The sequence below is a fragment of the Natator depressus genome, chromosome 10, assembly GCF_965152275.1.
Source record: "Natator depressus isolate rNatDep1 chromosome 10, rNatDep2.hap1, whole genome shotgun sequence".
In the NCBI taxonomy this organism is placed as follows: Eukaryota; Metazoa; Chordata; order Testudines; family Cheloniidae; genus Natator; species Natator depressus.
The window spans coordinates 46,031,161-46,055,580 of NC_134243.1; the positions used below are offsets into that span (position 1 = coordinate 46,031,161).

A 24,420-nucleotide genomic window follows, 5' to 3' on the forward strand; every position below is an offset into this window, starting at 1 on the left:
GCCCCATCCACAAGGGCTTGGCAGCTCCAGGAAGAGATTTAACTATAATTGCTCTCATGAACATAAAAGAAAATAAAGAACAAAATCAAAACAGTAAAACTGCAACAAAGACATTTCTACATTATCATTGAGGGGTACTGCTCCTGAAAGGGGCCCTCTGCTGGGCACAAATTCCCCCCCCCCCCCCCCGAAGTACTAAAAAAAACAGAGCATCATCTTGTAAACCTCCAAGCTGTCTGACAGTCACTTGCATCTGTAAACAAACCCTCTCACCCACTTTAACCATTCTCTGCCTGGTGACTAGGTGCTGGGCAGCAGGTGCTGCCTTTCCCAGTGTTAGATACCAGCTTCTTCCACATTCCTTCATCCAATGGCATGAGGGAGAGAGAGAGAAAGCATCTTGCAGTAACATTTGCTCCCTTAATTTTTTTGTTTTTAATACGCATATTTCTTCTGGAAGAAAACTCCAGCACTTCACATCCTTAAGGCGTCAAGAGTTTACTTGTCAGGATCCTTTATACAGCTTGCTAGGCAGGACTCTGCCCCATCTCCCCCTCCAGGGCTGATACACTGCAGGGTCTGCTCTATGTTGAATGCAATGGAATGACGAATTTGCAGCCAAAGGGTGAGTGGTAGTTTATTCCCACTTCCTGAAAGACTTTCTGCGGAATGCCAATGTCGCACAGATATACTCGCCCTGCCCTCTCACCCAGTGGCAGGGGTAGGCCCAAGGCCAGTGACCACTTGGCATCAATGCCCTGCTCCATTTCACTCATAGGAGGGTCTATGCTGAGGACAGGGGCTCGGTTCTGGTTGGCCCAGTCCACAGCTGCTTTGTACCAAGGCTGATCTCTCAGGAAAGCATTTTCATGACAATCCAGGCAGTTTATCACCAGGTCAACAGGAGTATCTGGGAGATCTGAAAGAAACATGCGTGTTTTAATGTGCATCCAGGACCAGCGTAAGAGAGAACCTCCCCTCCACAGCGGCCTACAAAGAACCGTACTCCCACCTCCCGCCCTGCATCTTCAGGAGAATTCTTCCAATCTCCCTACAGAGCAAGAGGCCTAGAGGTGGCCCATTTTAGCACTCAGAAGCAGCACTGTAACAACAGACTTTGCCAGTTAGATATAGACTCTCCCACAGCCGTCTGCCAATGGAACTCAAAGGCTTGAGGTTGCAGGTTGGCAATTTCTGCTCATCATGCTGAAGTGTGGCACTTTTGGGATGGACGTGGTTGAGACTGATCAGTTTTGAACCCAGGCCTCCGGAGAGACATCACTTCAATGAACCATCTGGCCCTCTGAAGAGACCACCTTCCAGAACAGCTCTATCACTGAACGTCTGATTATGTGGTAGTACCTGCAGTGTAACACCAGGTTCTAATGTGGAGTGTCTTGTTGTGTAAAGCCTGGCCTGGGGACTGGTGTGCCACTATTCCTCTCCTCCTGCCCACTAGGGCCCTACATAATGAGTTTTAGGTCTAACATTTGTCAAGCTTTAAACATGCTTTAATTTGGTGGGGAAAGTCCCCTGGATCCTAATTGAAACTACTGCCAGGAAATCTTATAAAACCACCAACGCTTTTGTAAACCCTACCGCAAAAATATGATTTACTCAGCTGAGCCACCACAGCTCTGTAGGTATCAGTGGTATGTCATTGTCACTAACGATCCATTAAAAAACTGGGGTGGGGGGAGGGGTGTTTACCAGCCAGAGAAGAAGAAAACAGGGAAGGGGAGGGCATTTTGGAGAATCTGCCATTGGTTAGGCAGCGGGTATGCTGCAACTGCTGCTTGTCATGCTGATCAGTACTGCCTCGTTGTTTTCTTGTACTCCTCCCACATCATCTGTCTGTTGTACTGACCTGTTGTCTCATCTTAAACTTGGATTGCAAGCTCTTTGTTACATGTGTGCGTTAGGTGCTGCACGCACCCAGTGGAGACCTGATCCATGGCAGGGGTCCCTAGGTGCTACAGTAATATAAATAATTTCACAGATGGTTTTCGTTCTAGGGTTTGTTTCTTCCAGAAGAGGAAAAAAACCACCACACAATAAACTTTAAAAACTTGTGTCCTTAGAGCCAATACCACTGAAAATCCAATTTCCCCCCACTAGATTCGAGCAGATCCCTGAAACAATATGTTGAAGCAGTTAATATTAGGGCTGTCGATTAATCGCAGTTAACTCATGCGATTAACTAAAAATAATTAAATCGTGATTAATCGCAGTTTTAATCACCCTGTTAAACAGAATACCAATTGAAATTTATTAAATATTTTGGATGTTTTTCTACATTTTCTCATATATTGTATTCCATGCTGTAACTGAAATCAAATATATGTAATAAAAATAATATACACTTTGCACTGTAAAAATGATAAACAAAAGAAATAGTATTTTTTAATTCACCTCATACAAGTACTGTAGTGCAATCTCTGTCCTGAAAGTGCAATTTACAAATATAGATTTTTTTTTTTGTTACATAACATAACTCAACAACAAAACAATGTAAAACTTTATAGAGCCTATAAATCCACTCAGTCCTACTTCTTGTTCAGCCAATTGCTAAGATAAACAAGTTTGTTCACATTTACGGGAGATACTGCTGCCTGCTTCTTATTTACAATGTCACCAGAAAGTGAGAACAGGCATTTGCATGCCACTTTCGTAGCCAGCATTGCAAGGTATTTACATGCCAGATATACTAAACATTTGTATGCACCTTCATGCTTCAGCCACCATTCCAGAGGACGTGCTTCCATGCTGATGATGATCATTAAATAAATAATGTGTTAATTAAATTTGTGACTGAACTCCTTGAGGGAGAATTGTATGTCCCCTGCTCTGTTTTACCTGCATTATGCAATCTATTTCATGTTACAGCAGTCTCGGAGGATGACCCAGCACATGGTTGTTTGATTTACGAGCACTGTCACTGCAGATTTGACAAAACGCAAAGAAGGTACCAATGTGAGATTTCTAACAATAGCTACAGCACTCAACCCAAGATTTAAGAATCTGAAGTGCCGTCCAAAATCTGAGAGGGACGAGGTGTGGAGCATGCTTTCAGTAATCTTAAAAGAGCAACACTCTGATGCGGAAACTACAGAACCCGAACCACCACCTCCCCCCCAAAAAAAACTAAACAAAAAAAAAAACAACTTTTTGCTGGTGACTCAGATGATGAAAATGAACATGCATCAGTCTGCTCTGCTTTGGATCGTTATCAAGCAGAACCCATCAAAAGCATGGACGCACGTCCCCTGGAATGGTGGTAGAAGCATGAAGGGACATATGAATCTTTAGCGCATCTGGCATGTAAATATCTTGCTACACCAGCTACAACAGTGCCATGCGAACGCCTGTTCTCACTTTCAGGTGACATTGTAAACAAGAAGCGGGCAACATTATCTCCTTCAAGCGTAACCAAACTTGTTTGTCTGAGTGATTGGCTGAACAAGAAATAAGACTGAGTGGACTTGCAGGCTCTAAAATTTTACAGTTTTATTTTGAATGCAGTTTTTTGTAAGTTCAACTTCCATGATAAAGAGATTGCACTACAGTACTTGTATTAGGTGAATTGAAAAATACTATTTTTTTGTTTTTTACAGTGCAAATACTTGTAATAAAAAATAAATACAAAGTAAGTACTTTACACCTTGTATTGTGTTGTAATTGAAATCAATATATTTGAAAATGTAGAAAACATCCAAAAATATTTAAATAAATGGTATTCTATTATTGTTTAACAATGTGATTTATTGCAATTAATTTTGTTAATTGCGCGATTAATCACCGTTAATTTTTTAATCGCTTGACAGCCCTAGTTCATATTAGAGGAAACTAAAAGGCCTGCACTTAGCTGACATCAGGGGTAAGATGATTGAGACCATTCAGCTTCCAGTTGTTACGACCAACACTCAGGCTAACTTTATTTTCAGTTATTTGCAACTTTGGTGTAATGAATAAGAAAAAGATGATGATGATGATCTGAAGTGAACTAAAGATTTGATGCAGATTCACAATGACTCTCTAGTAAGGGCATGTCTATACTGGTGATATTTGTACTAGCATAGTTACGCTGACATAGATGCATCAGTCCAATATCAACAGGACAGGCTCTAAGGCAAATAATCAAAAAAATGAATCGCGATTAATTGTGCAGTTAAATAATAATAGAATACCATTTATTTAAATATTTTTGAATGTTTTCTACATTTTCAAATACTTTGATTTCAATTTCAACACAGAATATAGTGTACAGTGCTCACTTTATTTTTAATACAAATATTTGCACTGTAAAAAACAAAAGAAATAGTATATTTCAATGCACCTCATGCAAGTACTGTAATGCAACTCTATCGTGAAAGTGCAATTTACAAATGTAGAATTATGAACAAAAAAATAACTGCATTCAAAAATAAAACAATGTAAAACTTTAGCACCTACAAAGTCCACTCAGTTCTACTTCAGCCTATCGCTCAGACAAACAAGTTTGGTTACATTTGCAGGAGATAATAGTGCCCGCTTCTTGTTTACAACGTCACCTGAAAGTGAGAACAGGCGTTCGCATGGCACTGTTGTAACCGGCGTCGCAAGATATTTACATGCCAGATGCATTAAAGATTCATGCGTCCCTTCATGCTTCAACCACCATCCCAGAGGACGTGTCCGTGCTGATGACTGGTTCTGCTCAATAACGATCCAAAGCAGAGCGGACCGACGCATGTTCATTTTCATCATCTGAGTCAGATGCCACCAGCAGAAGGTTGATTTTTATTTTTATTTATTTTTTTTTTGGTGGTTCGGGTTCTGTAGTTTCCGCATCAGAGTGTTGCTCTTTTAAGATTACTGAAAGCATGCTCCACACCTCGTCCCTCTCAGATTTTGGACGGCACTTCAGATTCTTAAACCTTGGGTCTAGTGCTGTGGCTATTGTTAGAAATCTCACATTGGTACCTTCTTTGCATTTTGTCAAATCTGCAGTGACAGTGTTCGTAAATCAAACAACATCTGCTGGGTCATCCTCCGAAACTGCTGTAACATGAAATAGATGGCACAATGCAGGTAAAACAGAGCAGGGGACATACAATTCTCCCGCAAGGAGTTCAGTCACAAATTTAATAAACACATTATTTTCTTAACAAACATCATCAACATGGAAGCATGTCCTCCGGAATGATGGCTGAAGCATGAAGGGGCATACGAATGTGTAGCATATCTGGCAGGTAAATACCTTGCAACGCCAGGTACAAAAGTGCCATGCAAACACCTGTTCTCGTTTTCAAGTGACGCTGTAAATAAGAAGCAGGCAGCAGTATCTCCCATAAATATAAACAAACTTGTTAGTCTTAGCGATTGACTGAACAAGAAGTAAGGACTGAGTGGACTTGTAGGCTCTAAAGTTTTACATTGTTTTGTTTTTGAGTGCAGTTCTGTAACAAACAAAAATATCTACATTTGTAAATTACACGTTCATGATAGAGATTGCACTACAATACTTGTATGAGGTGAATGGAAAAATACTATTTTTTAATCATTTTTACAGTGCAAATATTTGTAATAAAATAATATAAAGTGAGCAGTGTACACTTTGTATTCTGTGTTTAATAGAAATCAATATATTTGAAAATGTAGAAAAACATTCCAAAATATTTAATAAATTTCAATTGGTATTCTATTGTTTAACAGTGCGATTTATCGCAATTAATTTTTTTAATCACAGTTAATTTTTTTGAGTTAATCGTGTGAGTTAATTGCGATTAATCAACAGCCCTACAAATAATCCATAGGTATGTAAAAGGAGGGAATGCCACTGGTGACCACCAAGTGGTGCCACTGGACTAAGAATACACGACAGTGTTAGAATATACACGCTCAATTAGACAGACAAGAAAAATGGGTTACTCACCTGTACAGTTACCATTATTTTTTGGGATGTGTTGTGCACATATACTTTCCACTGAGACGCGAGTGCATTGTGTGCACACACCTACAGCGGAACATTTCTGTGCACAATCACTCGAAGGAAAACTTGATGCTACAATGGTGCAGGCCTTCAGTGCTGCTCTCATAAGTGGGACCTGTTTCAGCACGAGCTTCTGCAAGTTGCTCAGTGTCTCAGCTCAGACCCAGCTTTCACCAAAGCCTTACACTGCTTACCTTTGACACTGGACACCTGCTGGCCTTGGGTTTTGCTGAAGAGGTTCAGCTCATTAGTGATGGATTCCAGCATCTTGACAAAGTTGGGCAGGAAGAGAATGACATGAACATCATGGTTGGAAAGATGCCGTCCACAACTGATTCCCTGGGCCCCCTTCACGTGGGGGCCGCATAGCAGAGCCACCGTGGGTCGCTGGTGAACATTTTTAGGATTCAACCTGAAACACAGAGATGGGGAAACCATTAAAACCCAAGTGTCTTCTGCATTCTTTCCACGGGAGGGTGATGACAATGGAATCTAGAGCATGGAGGTCCCAGAAATCTCCCTAAGCTGTTTAACAATCTGAAGATGAGGAACCCAGAGTCCTCCTGCTCTGGAAAGACACATATATATGCAGTGACAGCATCTCAACCTGTCCAGCACTTAAGCACTGGGAAATTACTGATGACCTACCTGCTCCACTTCAGGGTTTCCCTCAAAAGGTAAAACAGACAGCAAAACTCTGGAACCTTGCAGCACTATTCTATTCATCTCATCAATACGCTGTCCACAAGGGCTCTGTTTCAAAACAAGGGGCACTTCCACTGGATGCTTAGAAGGTGTTGCAGTTCAAGCAGGTTTGAGTTCTATGGTTTCACCTTGTCCTTTGTTTGGCTCTCTTTTTCTGAGGCTTTGCTGTGAGACCATTGGTCTATAGTAGCATACAATGCAACACAGCGAGAATAAAAGCGTTAATGAATCTGTAAACTCAGGGGTTGTACCGTATGACTGGAGAATTGCTAACATAGTTCCTATTTTTAAGAAAGGGAAAAAAGTGTGATCCAGGTAACTACAGGCCTGTTAGTTTGACATCTGTAGTATGCAAGGTCTTGGAAAAAATTTTGAAGGAGAAAGGAGTTAAGGACATTGAGGTCAATGGTAATTGGGACAAAATACAACATGGTTTTACAAAAGGTAGATCGTGTCAAACCAACCTGATCTCCTTCTTTGAGAAGGTAACAGATTTTTTAGACAAAGGAAATGCAGTGGATCTAATGTACCTCGATTTCAGTAAGACATTCGATACGGTTCTACATGGGGAATTAGCTAAATTGGAAAAGATGGGGATCAGTATGAAAATTGAAAGATGGATAAGGAACTGGTTAGAGGGGAGACTGCAACGGGTCACACTGAAAGGTGAACTGTCAGGAGGTTACTAGTGGAGTTCCTCAGAGATCGGTTTTGGGACCAATCTTAATCTTTTTATTACTGACCTTGGCACAAAAAGCAGGAATGTGCTAATAAAGTTTGCAGATGACACAAAGCTGGGAGGTATTGCCAATACAGAGAATGACCAGGATATCATACAGGAAGATCTGGATGACCTTGTAAACTGGAGTAATAGTAATAGGATGAAATTTAATAGTGAAAAGTGCAAGGTGATGCATTTAGGAATTAATAACAAGAATTTTTGTTATAAACTGGGGACACATCACTTGGAAGTAACAGAGGAGGAGAAGGACCTCGGAGTATTGGTTGATCACAGGAGGACTATGAGCTGCCAATGTGATATAGCCGTGAAAAAAGCTAATGCAGTCTTGGGATGCATCAGGCAAGGTATTTCCAGTAGAGATAAGGAGGTCTTAGTACCGTTATACAAGGCACTGGTGAGACCTCATCTGGAATAGTGTGTGCAGTTCTGGTCTCCCATGTTTAAGAAGGATGAATTCAAACTGGAACAGGTACAGAGAAGGGCTACTAGGATGATCCGAGGAATGGAAAACTTGTCTTATGAAAGGAGACTCAGGGAGCTTGGCTTGTTTAGCCTAACTAAAAGAAGGTTGAGGGGAGATATGATTGCTCTCTATAAATATATCAGAGGGATAAATACCACGGAGGGAGAAGAATTATTTAAGCTCAGTACCAATGTGGACACAAGAACAAATGGATATAAACTGGCCATCAGGAAGTTCAGACTTGAAATTAGACGAAGATTTCTAACCATCAGAGGAGTGAAGTTCTGGAACAGCTTTCCAAGGAAAGCAGTGGGCAAAAGACATATCTGGCTTCAAGACTAAGCTTGATAAGTTTATGGAGGGGACGATATGATGGGATGGCCTAATTTTGGCAATTAATTGCTCTTCAACTATTTGCAGTAGATATGCCCAATGGCCTGTGATGGGATGTTAGATGGGGTGGGATCCGAGTTACTACAGAGATTTCTTTCCTGGGTGTCTGGCTGGTGAGTCTTGCCCACATGCTCAGGGCTTAGCTGATTGCCATATTTGGGGTCGGGAAGGAATTTTCCTCCAGGGCAGATTGGCAGAGGCCCTGGGGGGTTTTCGCCTTCCTCTGCAGCATGGGGCACAGGTCACTTGCTGGAGGATTCTCTGCACCTTGAAGTCTTTAAACCACGATTTGAGGACTTCAGTAGTTAAGACATAGGTTAGGGGTTTGTTACAAGAGTGGGTGGCTGAGATTCTGTGGCCTGCGTTGTGCAGGAGGTCAGACTAGACGATCATAATGGTCCCTTCTGACCTTAAAGTCTATGATTCTAAAAGAGTCATTTTGCCCCTCTCTAATGGTCTTGTTTTGAACCCAAGAAAGGAATGAATGAATAAGAGCTTTTTAAAGCATAGTAATACCACCATGAACTTAGGGTTCACCTCAGACCGATCAGATACATTTAAAGGTAGAAAACAATTCATACTACTGTATTTTTAAAGCCCTCCCATTACCTCCATGCACCACCAGTTTCACATACAATAACAGATTAAGTGGATGCGTCTACTTTCTATCCAGCAAGGCAGCCTCATGAATTATCTCAAGGCATAAGCAAGCATCAAAAGAAATTGTTAGGGAAAGCGCTGCTGCTGTGTAGACAATGTTTTGCGAGACATTGGATTGAAGTGCAGTACTATCTACACAACAGAAGAGGGAGTTAATGCTCTCTCTCTCCAGTGGGATGAAGATACCTTAAAATATTAGGGTCAGGTAAATCAGGCTTAAAAGTGTACCGCAATTGTGTGTCTACTTGACTAGTTAGTGACTGCACACTGAAGGCAGGTTTTTGCTCACACAAGGGGTGTGTGCGCGCACACATGCAGACAGGACCAACTGCATATCTGACCTCTTGTCAAATCAGGCCCCAGGAAAAGATTAAGACTTCCAAACGGGATTTAAGTGTAAAAAAAAAAAAATCTAAGTGATATTGTGACTAGATGGTGCAATTCCTCTTAGTTCTTGTGTTTTGTTTTTATTGGCATCTGCCTTCAAAAATACTACATTTAAAATAAATACCAAAAGAAGGGTTTAGTTATTCATGCAAAGGATCAGCTAATCCAAAATTATAAAGTGTTTTCATTTTTCTTGGGTTACATCTTCCCCAAGATCTCTGAAAAAGTTTCCACCAGGAATTGAGTTATTCTTTATTCCCTCCTCTGTTGATTTTGTATTTGACCGAGGGACATTACTGGTTCTGGGATATAGAAACCCAGGTGAAGCCATGAGTAAATCAATACATCCAGAGTACTGGAACAAGGACAGTCTCTCCAAGAGGGTTTCCTGATTCTCTATACACATACAATGTAGAGGGAGAGACAATAAGGAAGTGAGGCTATAGGCAAAACTCTTCCTTTGGTTGGCATTTAGGTAATTTGGATTACTCTCTCATTTTCATGGTCATTTGAGGACTGACTCATGAATACAGTGTGGGGTTTGCATAACAGGCTAGAATAGTGCTTCTGTGTCCAGAGCAGGAGGGCAAGCATCGAGACAAAGCCACATCTGGCCATCTGGATTAGCAGGGCCCTATATGTACTACATAGTAGTTACTGTGATAAATTGACAATACCCTGCAATATCCTGAATGAATTTTCTGAATTAAATGAAACTTTATAGAATTAAGTTTAACATTATTGGGGTCCATTATATTAAACATGCAACGGTGTATGTGTTATCATGAAACTGTATGGGCTTGTCTTTACAGCGCTGCAACTTTCTCACTCAGGGGTGTGAAAAAACACCCGAGCGCTGCAAGTTTCAGTGCTGTAACGTGCCAGTATAGACCGTGCCCCACCACTGGGAGCTACGCCCCTCGTGGAGGTGGGGTTTTTTAGAGCGTTTAACGTTGCCGGTGTAGACAAACCCTATGTATGTACCTTCTTTAGGAGACAGACCAATGCAATCTCTGAAAGGTATTAGGAATTTCAAAGGACTTTTGGGAAAAATAGGTGTGAAGTGGATTTCCTAGGAAGTACCTGGGGAATGCAAATGACCCACTTCAAATCCTCCCTTTTCAAATTATGCCTGGAGGGGAAAACCCATTGTCTGCTAATTACCTGCTCCTGGAAACTCCAGATCAAAGACCCCTGAACTGTACAGAGGGTAGACTAAAAATGCTATGAGAGTGCTTGTTCTGAGCTGAAGCTGTGACGAATTTATAATCCTTGGATTGGGGAGGGAGGAAGCGAGGGCTGAAGGACTACTCCATGTTAGAGTTCGGGTTAACTCTGGTAAATTTATTAGCATTTGTATAGGTTCTTCTATTACATTTAATGTTTTCTCTTTAATGAGTTTTATCTTAAGAATAAAAGTAGGCCTGCATAGGAAATGCTGCGTGGTACCTCATAGCTGTTAACAATTACACCTGTTAACTGTCTGCTTGGGCAGCCTGTCTCTGCTGGGGAGAACAATGAAGGCAGGGAACAGTGCAGCCTGGATACACCTGGGTCAGAAGGGAGAGATGCAGGGCTCTACCAAAGAAAGGCACTGGCTGGGAGCCAGACACCTGAGAGCAGGTGCCCTTGCTGGACAGGTGCAGTGTCCTGAACTGTGACAGTTACAAAGAGTTTCACTGGAGATTATTTTATACAATTTAATTTGGCCACATCTTTGATGAATAAGCTGGTTTCTGTAAACTCCATTCACAAGGCAAATGGGGAGATTCACAGCAGGGGTTGTTTACCTGTTGGGTCCTCCGAGCAGACTCAATGCCATCTGGCTGGCGCACACCCCAGTCATCTCCAGTCTGCGCTCCAGAGTCAGGCCGTGTTTCTCAGCTACTGAAAGCACCTTTTTGTGCAGCTCATAAGAGACGCTTGGGACGACTAGCCCAGAGTCTGCAATTCAAAGAGAAGGGGAAGGAAGGACAGAATAATCATTCACATCCAAAGGGTTAAGATCTGTTCTGAACTAAATGACAGACTGCTCCTAAATGAATATAACGAAGTGGCTACTTGCCTCTACAGGAGGTCCCCTTATCTCTAAAGGCTGGATCAGCAACTGTGCTCCCAGCAGGCTCCAGAGGCAGCCATTTGACTCTCAACTAGCTAGCTACATCTGTGGCACTTACTCCACATGCTGCCACAGAAACTATTTCTTTAAGGGGTGTGAGAATGGCTGCTGCACTGCAGCCTGCATTCTCCTCTAGGCTCCTAAGAAACAAATTTGGAGGACAAACCACAAATACTAATTGGGAAAGGGGCCTCCTGGCTTTAGTTATTACTGCAAGTATGCCCAGAACTTGGGGAAAAAGAAAAAAAAAAAAAGAGGTTTCTTTGGAAGTAGCTTAATCCTGGAAGCTCAACAGCAGAAGTGACCTCGTCTTAGCAGACCCCTCTCCTTGCCAACTAGCAGCCTCCGTTCAAGAACAGGATAGCAAGGGGAGCGTGGCAATTCTAGATGGAGGAGTCTTTGGGAAGGGGGTTTCCCCAAACTCCTGCTTACTCCATGTCCTACCCAGTGCTATCTGATTACCACTACCACAAGCACTAGCATTTCCCTCTTTAATGAGACAGCAGTTACATTGGTTCTAAAAAAAGAAAAGGAGGACTTGTGGCACCTTAGAGACGAACAAATTTATTTGAGCATAAGCTTTTGTGAGCTACAGCTCACTTCATCAGATGCATGAAGTGAGCTGTAGCTCACGAAAGCTTATGCTCAAATAAATTGGTTAGTCTCTAAGGTGTCACAAGTCCTCCTTTTCTTTTTGCAGATACAGACTAATATGGCTGCTACTCTGAAACCCATTGTTTCTAAACAGACTCTCTAGGATAAACTGCCCCAGAGCCTGAAGACTGCCCTGGAATCCCAGGGTGGAATCACCCCCTGCAGCGAGTGGAATACACGAATAGATAGATTTGTGAGGGCAAATAGTGTATAAAAGCCAGCCAGTTTCCTACTTCACAAGTCTCAAAACAAAACTTTCTTCCTCCATCAACCTAACTTCTTATTCATATAGCTGGCAAGGGCACCATGTTACTCACACCACCTATAATCCCCTAAATCTTAGCGGCTTCACATCACCACCAGAAGAAATGAAAGGGTGTCTCCCACAATCCCACTCTACTGTGCCACCCCATCTCAGACTTTATGCAACCTCCAAAAGACCCCAAATGTCTTCTCTGGCTGAAGTGATCTGAACTCAGCAGGCGGTGCTGGCTTCCTGGCCAGGAATCCATACCTCTAAACTCAGAAAGATAGCAACTAAAGCCCTGTAACTATATAGGGTGGGATTCTCAAGAGTTTTTGCAATGGTATTTGGGGACCTACCTCCTGCCAGACCCTTTGAATAATCCAGTCATAGATCAGGCAGCAAACAGCTCAAAGGCTTCTGATTGGTGACTGGCAGTTTTACCATGGCATATCTCAGTCTAAGAACCACCCCTTTGCAGAGTGTGGCTGAGAAATTTAAATGGTTCAATTACATTCTGCATTTATTTTAGTTCTGTTTATTAACAGCTCTCATCTTCTGCAAGCCCATGAGAGCCATCCTTCAAGTACTTACACAGCACCAGATAGCCCACAGGGCACCTGGACTTAGAATAATACTGCAGACATCCATCCAAAGGGCAGCCCATGGCTTTGAGGATCATCATAAATGTGGGAAGGATCATACAAACCTTAGGTTTCTCTGGCCAGAGAGAACTCCTTTATGGGGAAAAGATCTTATAGTCTGCAAACTCCACTCTTATTCTTTAAATTATTTGGGTTCTTTACCAGGGGCTTCCATGACACACTGAACACAAAGAAACCACCTCCAAACTCATTACAAGGGATGTGCACATGGCTGTGACAGACTTTAGTGGCACTGGAAGCCAGGGAACAGAAGCTGTGACCTAGAAGCACCCCACGGAGAGGTAAGGTATTATACCTTCACCTGACAATAATGACCAGCCAGATTAAAGGCTCCTGAGGCTCCAAAGGATGAGACCACCAACCTCTACACATTTTGCTCAATCCATCCTCACTATCTGTTAAAGTTCATTATCCCTAACACAAGTCACATAAAAACAAATATCTTTGAGCTAATGGAGGATAGCTGTCACAGTCACCTCAGCTATGCCCTTTGTGGGAAATCTGTAGAGCCCTGCAAATATGCAGATATCCGCAGATGAGGATATCTGAGAACCATTTTTGCGGATTGGATGCGGATACAAATTTTGTATCCATGCAGGGCTCTAGAAATCTGGTCACAGAACACCAAGGCCCAACAAGAACTATATCATTACAGGATCTGCTCTGGTTCTCCACACAGCAAAATCCCAGAGGGACAGAACTTCTGCCAGGATCACCTGGGCACAAGAATAATATATATTTCTCAGAGTTTCTCAGACACTTGTGTGTTGTTTGGCAACACCATTCTCTAACACACCAGGACTTGCTCCAACTCTCGAGTGGAAAAAAAGACTGGATCAGCAATACTGGAGTGTTGAAAATAACACCCTGGTGTGATGGACGGCAGCGCAGAGATGTTTTCTCACTTCCACAGTGAGATCCCAAGAAGTCAACAGGTACAACAAGCCAGATTCTTTATTCGAAGTATTTGGAGCTATGACTACCCAATTCTCTACCCCACTCCAACTCTAAGCAAGAATTATCTTGCACTAATGGGGCACTTTTCATGCAATGAACCCCTAGAATTTTACAGTCTTTACTAATTTTGGAAAATCCACTTCCCTGCCACAGAAAGGCAAACCCCTCTGAGTTGGAACACAACAGCTATAAAATGGCACACAACAGCAATGCATAACTGTTTAGGACAGGAAGTTTGGAATGGATAATCAGGTAGGAAGAAGGTGCTTGCAAAATATCATTGGATCTTTGACCACACAGGTCAAGACCTTTAACATCTCAACCAAAAGTTCTCAAATAATACAGCACCTTCTAGCGCTGTGCTAGAATAATGGCTCAGTACAAACTCTGGAGATATATGGTGTCAAGTATCCTCCTGACAGTCGAAATGACAGACTGGACTTCTACATAGAGTGCTTCCGCAGACGTGCACAGGCGGAAATTGTGAACAAACAGCATCACCTGCCCCATAACCTCAGCCGTACAGAACACAACGCCACCCACAGCCTCAGAAACAACTCTGACATTATAATCAAAGGGGCTGAGAAAGGAGGTGCTGTAGTCATAATGAACAGGTCAGATTATGAACAGAAGGCTGCCAGGCAACTCTCCAACATCACATTCTACAGGCCACTATCCTCTGATCCCACTGAGTACCACCAAAAGAAACTACACCATCTGCTCAAGAAACTCCCTGCTACAGCACGGGAACAAATCTACACGGACACACCCACAGAGCCCCAACCAGGGGTATTCTATCTGCTACCCAAGATCCATAAACCTGGAAACCCTGGACGCCCCCTCATCTCAGGCATCCACACTCTTACAGCAGGATTATCTGGCTATTTGGACTCTCTCCTCAGACCCTATGCTACCAGCGCTCCTAGCAATCTTCGAGACACCACCGACTTCCTGAGGAAACTACAATGCATTCATTGGTGATCTTCCTGAAAACACCATCCTGGCCACCATGGATGTAGAAGCTCTTTACATCAATATTCCACATGAGGATGGACTACAAGCTGTTAAGAACAGTATCCCTGATGAGGCCATGGCACACCTCATGGCTGAGCTTTGTGACTTTGCCCTCAACCACAACCATTTCAGATTTGGGGACAACTTATACCTTCAAGTCAGTGGCACTGCTATGGGTACCTGCATGGCCCCACAGAATGCCAACATTTTTATGGCTGACTTAGAACAACGCTTCCTCAGCTCTCGTCCCCTAGCGCCGCTCCTCTACTTGCGCTACACTGATGACATCTTCATCATATGGACCCACAGGAAGGAGGCCCTTGAAGAATTCCACCTGGTTTTCAACAATTTCCACCCCACCATCAACCTCTGCCTGGACCAGTCCACACAAGAGATCCACTTCCTGGACACTACAGTGCAAATAAGTGATGGTCACATAAACACCACCCTATACCGGAAACCTACTGATCGCTATACTTACCTACATGCCTCCAGCTTCCATCCAGGACACATCACACGATCCATTGTCTACAGCCAAGCCCTAAGATACAACCGAATTTGCTCCAATCCCTCGGACAGAGACAAACACCTACAAGATCTTTATCAAGCATTCTTAAAACTACAATACCCACCTGGGGAAGTGAGGAAACAGACTGACAGAGTGAGATGGGTACCCAGAAATCACCTACTACAGAACAGGCCCAACAAGGAAAACAACAGAAAACCACTGGCCATCACGTACAGCTCCCAGCTAAAACATCTCCAGCACATTATCAACGATCTACAACCTATCCTGGAAAACGATCCCTCACTCTCACAGAGCTTGGGAGGCAGGCCAGTCCTCGCTTACAGATAGCCCCCCAACCTGAAGCAAATACTCACCAGCAACGGCACACCACACCACAGAAACAGTAACCCAGGAACCAATCCCTGTAGCAAACCTCGTTGCCTACTCTGTCCCCATATTTACTCTAGCGACACCATCAGAGGTTCATTCACATGCACGTCTACTAATGTTATATATGCCATCATATGCCAGCAATGCCCCTCTGCCATGTACATTGGCCAGACTGGACAGTCCCTACATAAAAGAATAAATGGACACAAATCGGACATCAGGAATGGTAACATACAAAAGCCAGTAGGAGAACACTTCCATCTTCCTGGACATTCTATAACAAATTTAAAAGTAGCTATTCTTGAACAAAAAAACTTCAGAAACAGACTTCAAAGCAGCAGAACTAAAATTCATTTGCGAATTTAACACCAATAATTTGGGCTTGAATAGGGACTGGGAGTGGCTGGCTCATTACAAAAGCAGCTTTGCCTCTCCTGGAATTGACACCTCCTCATCTATTATTGGCAGTGGACTACATCAACCCTGATCGAATTGGCCCTGTCAACACTGATTTTCCACTTGTGAGGCAACTCCTTTCCCTTCATGTGTCAGTATATAATGCCTGCATCTGTAATTTTCACTCCATGCATCTAAATAAGTGGTGTTTTACCCACAAAACCTTATGTCCAAATAAATCTTAGTCTTTGTTGTTTTTCTAGGGATATAGGATACTCTTCATTCAATATTCCACCCTGCAGTACCTGGATTTCCCTAGAGGTCTCCTATACACATACCAGCACAGCTCAATTCTGCTTAGCTCGTGATATTTGATAATCACAGCTTGAGGGGGAATGACTGCAGGCAGGCAAGTTCTTGGCTCACTTCTGTTTGGCTAATTCAGATACACTGCTCTGAACTGAATAAGCAGTGCCCAGAGGCATTCAGGAACAATCAGCAGCCTCCAAATGGGTGAAGGCTTTGGGATTTATTGTTGAACATTCTGTCTGTTGTCACTTTGTGGGACTGGCAGGTGAGAGCCACAGGAAGCATGTGGAGGATACATTACAGATAAAAAAAATGTACATCACTCACGAGAAGATGAAGCTCTCTTTCACAGCTCAGGCATGGCATGAAGTGCCAGGCAGAGGGCCTGACTAAAGTGCCAAAAAATCTGGTACTTTCATTAATGTTGTCCTACTTCTGCAACAGTCAGAAACATCAATCCTGATTCATTTTCACACATGTATCAGTTACAGATGCAGTCTACATATGAACTCAGGAACAGCGTCAATTCAGCCAGTGGTGCAGCTGCACTGGTGCCGACTCCCAAGCACCAACAAGGGCAAGTCAGAGTTTGCACCAAGAGAGCTAGTTCAGGTTCCCCTTAGCTCAATCAATGTAAACCCCCTGGTTTGCCCTTGTCTACCCTTAAGGAGTTGCAGATCACAAACACTGGTGGAGTGGTAAATAATGACGATGGGGCAACCATACAGAGTCATCTGGATTGCTGGGTGGGCTGGGCTCATGCAAATAAAATGGTTTTCATATAGCCACAACTGCAAGGAACAAGGAATGCAGGCCATACCTACAGAATGGGGAACTATCTCCTAGACAGCAGTGACTCTGAAAAGGATGTAGGCGTCACAGTAGCCAAGCAACTCAACATGAACTCCCAGTGCGATGCTATGGCAAAACTGACAAATGCAATTCGTAGATATACAAAGAGGGGACTGGAATACTATGTGCAGTTCTGATGTCCACATTATAAGCAGGATGTTGAAAAGTTGAAAAACAGGGTGCAAAGAGAGCCACAAAAACTATTTGAGGGCTGTTGAAGATGCCTTACAGTGAGAGACTTACCCTAAACAGATCGAGCTCAAAATGAAGCTCAAGAGGTGACTCGATCACGGTCTATAAGTGCCTTCTCAAAGGGAGAACACACCAGCTACTAAAAGGCTCTAATCTAGTGGAGGGGAAAAACAAGAACCAATGGCTTGATGTTAAAGCCAAATTCAAATTAGAAACAAGGCACAATTTGTTAACAGTGCAGGTGATCATTTGTATTCCTGTAGCACCCACGAGCCCTTGTCATGGACCACTGGAACAAACCATCAGAAGAGGTGGATTCTCCATCTCTCAAGATCTTCACGCCCAGATGCCTTTCAGGAAGATATGCTTTAGTCAAACAAATTATTGGGTTCAATGCTGGAGTAACTTGGTGAAATTCAATGGCCTGTGTGGTCAGGCTAGATGATCTAATGGTCCTTTCCGGCCTTAACATCTAGGAATGTGTTGAAACAAACTAGACACATTACTCCTACAGAGACGTGGAACAGTTTTGACCACTTGACCTTGCATGTTAATAGCTGATTAAAAGACTTTTCTGTAATCAAGCTTTTATTATATGCAGCATATATGCAAACATGTGTATTATCAGAAGTAATTTAAAACAGTTGATAGCAGCAACTTCAAAAAGCTGAACGTTCAGAGTCCTAAGCCACTAACGATCTTAAACCTGTCAAACTAGTCACGCACCTGTCAGTGTTCACACACCCTCTTTCCCTCCAAAGTCATACACGGTTCAGCCACAGCTCATTCCCATTCATATCTTTGCTCATTCATCAGATCTTGTTTCTCTAGCCTGAGGTAGGATTGAGTGACCTCAGTTCAGGGTCTCTCCAAACTTGTTATTTCACATACACTCCCCTCTCTGACCTGGGGCTTGTGACTCCCAAATTGCTTTTAAACAATGCAGATCTTTTTAGGCTGGAGGACGGGGTCCTTGGATTCCCTGTTTACACAACGTTCTCACTAACCAGAGGGCTGGGACACCAAGTCTGCATTTCACACCAACCTAGTTTGGCATATTACAACCAAAGAGGTGCTAAGTCAGCAGCACCCTCTCCAGATGCTGGAAGTTACAATGCGTGCCTACTCCATCAGTCTGATAGCTCTGGCAACCATCAATACTTAGGGTACATCTACACTGCAATACAAGACTTACGACACAGCCGCAGCTGGCCCAGGTCAGCTGATTCAGGCTAGTGGGGCTTGGGCGCACAGGGTTAAAAATCGCAGCACAGACATTAAGGCCTGGGCTGGAATGCGGGCTCTGAGATCCTCCAAGGGGGACAGTTCTCAGAGCCTGGGCTCCAGCCTGGCATCTACACTGCAATTTTTAGCTCTCCAGCCCGAGCTCCATAAGCCTGAGTCAACTGAAGTGGGACTGAGACTCAGTGCTTTGGGGTTTTTATTGTTGTGTAGACATACCCTTAATGCGTTAATGCAAGGGACATTACTTGGAGCTGACAGAAAGGTATGGTAAGATTACACAGCATCATAGCATGCAAACAGCAAGGCCTGAACCAGTATTACACTTTGTCCTAATTGCTCTTTCTCGGAGCGTGCAAGCACCAAGAAAATTTCCCTTCTTAGCACTCACGCAAGGTCCAACCAGTCAGACTGGTTTATCTAAAACAAGCTGATGGAGATAAACAAACTCCGGAGGAAAGCAATCAAGGAGATAGCGTGTAAACCCACAAACAATAACACTACTGTAACCAGAACTGAACTCCAGCCAAGCTTAATTATGTTTGGGTTGGAAGGTGGATCTTTATTGTTCAGCGATCAAGATAATAAAATAGGTCAGCTTAGGCCTTAATATTAATATATATTTTATAGCTGCCCATGAAAAAAAGGCAGATATAATTAACTATTCCTTAACATGCACAGCAGCACTAAATCCTCATTAACCCAAGGAATGTAGAAATAATTTCTAAAGTACACTCCATACTGGGCACAGACCTATGAACAAGTTACCCATTCAAATCAATTACTATACCACACAGCATATGCAAAGGATACACAGGGCTGGAAAAAACCTGACATTCACTACCCAAAGGGCTAAGCTCACTAATCAGAAGTACATACAAGAAATGAGGATGGTGGCTTTAAAAAACAAGGTCCAGGAGCAATGTCCAGATGAGAAGTCCTACTACCCAACCTCTACTACTCAACTGCTGAGAAGGGCGGCGGGTGATGGGATTGCTACCAGAGTGCTGTTCATGGGCCTTACCTTTTGTACAGGCCTCTGGCTAGTAGAGGTCTGACATATGAAGTTTCACACACACCCTCTAGAGTCTAGCTCTTGGAAAACAAAAGACAAGCTGTCTCTTCCCCACCCCCGAATCCACAGCCTTTTGGCTGCAGCCAGGGGTGCACAGGGAAATTCTCTAATTCTCTGCCCCTTTCCAGAGCCTCTGACAACTGCAACGGAGAGCGCATTTTGTCTTGTTCTATTCCTTCTCCAGAGCTTCTACTTTTAGCTCCTCCACCGCCATGAATAGCTTCAGTTTCCACCTCTGTTGCTGCTCAGCTTTCCTAAGCAGGAGCAGCTTTACCAAATCTGTATAATTCTTGTCAGTTTCATGTAGGACACAAGGATTGTGAGTAGCAAACGTGAAACTGACCAGAGTCTGTATTTCATTCTGCTGCTGGTAAAGCTATGAACAGGGACAGAGGCTCTTAAGACATCTGTCTGTAGACTCAGGAAGACAGTACTACATTGGTTTACACTTGATTCAGAACCTTAACTAAAAAAAAAACCCCTTAATTCTTCTACAGATTAAAGCTTAAATTCTACATAAAAACTAACAGCAAAAACATTTTTAACTACATCAGAAGCAGGACACCTGACAAAGAAATCAATGGGACCACTAGACAATTGAGGTGCTAAAGGAGCACTCAGGAAGACAAGGCCATTGCGGAGAAGCTAAAGGAATTCTTTGCATCTGTCTTCATCCTCACAGAGGATGTGAGGGGGATTCCCACACCTAAGCCATTCTTTTTAGGTGACAGATCTGAGGAACTTTGCCAGATTGAGGTGTTGACAGAGGAGGTTTTGTAACAAATTGATAAATTAAACAGCAATAAGTCACTAGGACCAGATGGTATTCACCCAAGAGTTCTTAAGGAACTCAGATATGAAACTGCAGAGCTAACTGTGGTATATAACCTATCACTCAAATCAGCCTCTTTATCAGGTGACTGGAGGATAGCTAATGTGACGCTGTTGCAAAAAAAAAAAGCAAATGCAATTTTGGGTTGCATTAACAGAGGTGATAGTACCATTCTATTCAATGCTGGTTAGGCCTCAGCTGGAGTATTGTGTCCAATTTTAGGCTGCCGCTGTATACAAAGGATATAGAGAAACTGGAAAGAATCCAGAAGTAAGTGACAAAGATGATCAAAGGGATGGAATTCAAGCCATATGAGCAAAGGCTGAAGGAACTGGGTACATTAAATTTGGAAAAGAACAGATTAAGGAGGGGGGACATGACAGTGGTCTTCAAATTCTTGGTGCACTTCAGTTCTCCAGATGGGCAGGTGTGATAGAAAGCACGCAAATTGCTCCCCTGTTGTTCTCATAAATAGGGCATCTAGGCAGTCAAGATTTTTGTTGTTGTCAACACTTAACTTTTCTTTTTAAGTATTGTATAATGGGGAACAAAAGGAGGAAGATCAACAGAAGCCAGACAGAAGGAGTGAATGCTAATTATATATTTGGGGGGTAATTCACATGCAGAGCCCCAGGGATGGATTCAAATAAGTGATGATCGAAGACATGATAAGCACTGTACTAGCTTCAGTGTTCGTTTTTCCTCTGGAACAGACCCAGTTTTGCAGTCTGCCTTCTCCACTCTAATGCTCCTGCTACATTTCTGAAGAGCTTACAAGAAAATATACTACCTCTTCACCACTATCATTCTTGGTCCCCCCCCCAGAAATCCTACTGCCTCTATAAAAGCACAAGTTATAATAAAACACAGCACAGCCGCCTCTAACAGTCAGTGTTTTTCTTATACTTTGGTCATATTAGTATAGCTTGTCATGCCAAAAAAGTCCCCTTGAATTGAACTGAATCAGATTTTCACGCTAACAATCACAAAATGACACCCATGTCCATGCTTGGTGTTCTTTCTGCAAGACTGACCATCTTTGTTTTGGGAGTGGAGGTGGAAGAACCCAGGAAGTCCATCATCTTCTCCTCTGACCTCAGATGCCAATCTGACCGCCTTTAGGTCTCACTTCAACAATTTATGAGATACAGGAGGCAAACAGCTGCCAGGGTATTTTGCATTTCAAAACAATTACTTTAACCAAAGTCTACAGAGATGGTCACTTAGGAGACAAAGGAGAAAACCCAATCTGTTCATTTCACCTGCTGTCTAATCAAAGAGGGCAGAAATGAAGAAGAAACTCAGCAGAACATGAATGGTCAGGGAACAACCAGTGAATAAAATATTGCAAGTCCCTAAGAGAACAGTGTTTGGAGAGCTGGGCCCTAACAATCTCAAAAGCTCCTCTCTGTTGGGTGAAGGTTGCTAGATTCAGAGCATCCTCCTGTCCTTTAGTGAGACAGGCTAATAGAATTAACCTTTTAAAAAAGATAGGTGAGCATAACCGTGGGAGAGAGACCAGGACTGACAATGGAACATCAGCCACTTTCATCTAGCCTTCGGGGTATTGGATTTTGAATCAAAGGCAATAAAAGATCTAGGAGTCATGGGTCGATTTAAGACTATTTATCTGAAACATACAGTTGACTATAATAATAGTTGGGCTACCAAACAATACTTCCTAGTAGTCCACTGGGTTGCTTTGCTACAAATGGATTTGTCCAGCCTTGTGTTCATTACAGAACCATAGGACTGAAAGGGACCTCGAGAGGTCATCTAATCCAGTCCCCTGCACTCATGGCAGGACTAAGTATTATCTATTCTAGACCATTCCTGACAGGTGTTTGTCTAACCTGCTCTTAAAGATCTCCAATGATGGAGATTCCACAACTTCCCTAGGCAATTTATTCCAGTGCTTAACCACCCCCATTATATAGATGAACTTATTTAATGGGCAATAAAATGCACTGACAGACCTAGAGTTTCTTCTGAGGAATTAGTGCCATCACACAGCTGTCCAGTCCCCTGATCTTTGCGGTGATGATACCACTTCAAAAAACTTCAAGTTATTTCCTGGGCCACGTGTCAGAGTAAGAGGCAGGAGCCTGCAGGGATTCACACCCAAATGGCTGAGCTTCCCGGCTTCAGGCATGGCAAGAGCTGGACATTAACTACTTGTCAATCAACACAGCAACTGTGACTGTGTTCTTATTACATTCATCAGACAGACCAATCACTGTCAGTCAATGGTGAGCTCTCACAAGGCAATCTGTATCCAAGACAGACAGGACTAGATTAAAGAAATGACTAAAAAGTAGCAGTTTCCTGTATAACTAGAAAGTTTGCTTTCCCAACTAGAGATTCACTAATGAGTTCAGACAGAGCCTTTCTGAGAGAAAATGACGACGACTCGGGTTCTCTTTGTTACAGATATCCAGAAATAATAGATTTCAGTCCCATTAACACTAATGAGGGGCTTGTCACTCTGAACCTTCCCTCCCTTCCTGTTACTCCAGCAGCTGCTACCCTTTAATCGTTAGAAGGAAGTTACCAAGTTAAACAGAAGGAAATCACAACCGTTTAAATAGATAATTAGTTATTACCCACAGAGCACTCTGTATCTGTGCCGAGAGAGGGGGGGAAGAGGCCAAAGATACTAAATCCACCGTTCTTGCAGAAAGATCAAGAGGGTTGACCCTCCGGTCTTCAGCGGCACTGAAGGACCCCCCGCCACTGAAATGCCGCCGAAGACCGGAGCGAGTGAAGGACCCAGAGAGCCGCCGGGTGAGTCCAAGCGGGTGGCGCCTTTTTTTATCTCCGCTCCCCCCGTTTTCTCCACCTGGCTACGCCACTGGCTGGAGCCCAGGCACCAAGGGCCCATACAACTCCGCCTGAGCCACCGCCGAAGACCCGGAGAGCTGCCAGGTGACTAAAAATTAAAAAGGCACCAAAAAATTTGAAAGGCGCCACTTCTGCTCTGTGGGAGAGCGGCCGCTGTCCCGCTCCCCCCCTAGCTATGCTACTGGCTCCAGCAATATTCAGGGCCCGGAGGCCCGGCTCCAGCAATGTTTGAGGCCAGGTCTCTCCCCCAGCCCCGCCTGCCGCCCCCCCGCTCCTCTCCCGAGTGTCTCCCGGCCCCCACTTGCTGCTCACGCATGCCTCCCCCGGGTCCCGGAGCATCCCTGCCTCTCCCTTGCAGCTCCAAGCTGCGCTGCAGAGTCCTAGTGCGCCCCCCTCCAGCCTGCCCTGCCCTGACCCTGCCCTTCTGCCTCGGACCCTTCCTTTTTCCGGTGGGACCCTCCACCAGCACAGGGCGCCCCCCTGCCCGCAGTCACCGCTCCTGCCCCACACTGGGCAAGGGGCAGCCCTACCCCCCACCCCAGTGAGGCTACAGTGAGGGGCAGCAGCAGGGGAGTAGGTGCACGTGATGGCAGCCCCCCCACCCCTGCCCGGCACCCACCACAGGGGAGGCAAGGGGGCTTCCTGGGCCTGAGAGGGGCCCTAGGAGCACGTGCAGAGACAGTGGTGTGGGATGAATGTGCTGCTGGGTGGGGGAGAAGGGGAATTGTAGGATTGTAGGCGGAGCTCACTGCTGCCAGCGGGGAGAGGGCTGAGGGGAGTCCTCCTTTCTGGCCCCAGCCCCGGGGCAG

The 24,420-nt window shown here is 43.8% G+C and overlaps 1 protein-coding gene across 1 annotated transcript in view; it reads right to left on the minus strand.

The window, feature by feature from the left end:
- Positions 1-189: 189 nt before the first annotated feature.
- Positions 190-24,420, minus strand: part of EDC3 (enhancer of mRNA decapping 3) — a 59,918-nt gene continuing 35,687 nt past the window's right edge. The window contains exons 5-7 of the mRNA XM_074964721.1: positions 11,112-11,265; positions 6,166-6,383; positions 190-919 (exon numbers count right to left, since the gene is read on the minus strand). Of these exons, the coding sequence (XP_074820822.1) occupies positions 585-919; positions 6,166-6,383; positions 11,112-11,265 (707 nt within the window). The 3' untranslated portion in view covers positions 190-584. The remainder of the gene's footprint in view (positions 920-6,165; positions 6,384-11,111; positions 11,266-24,420) is intronic.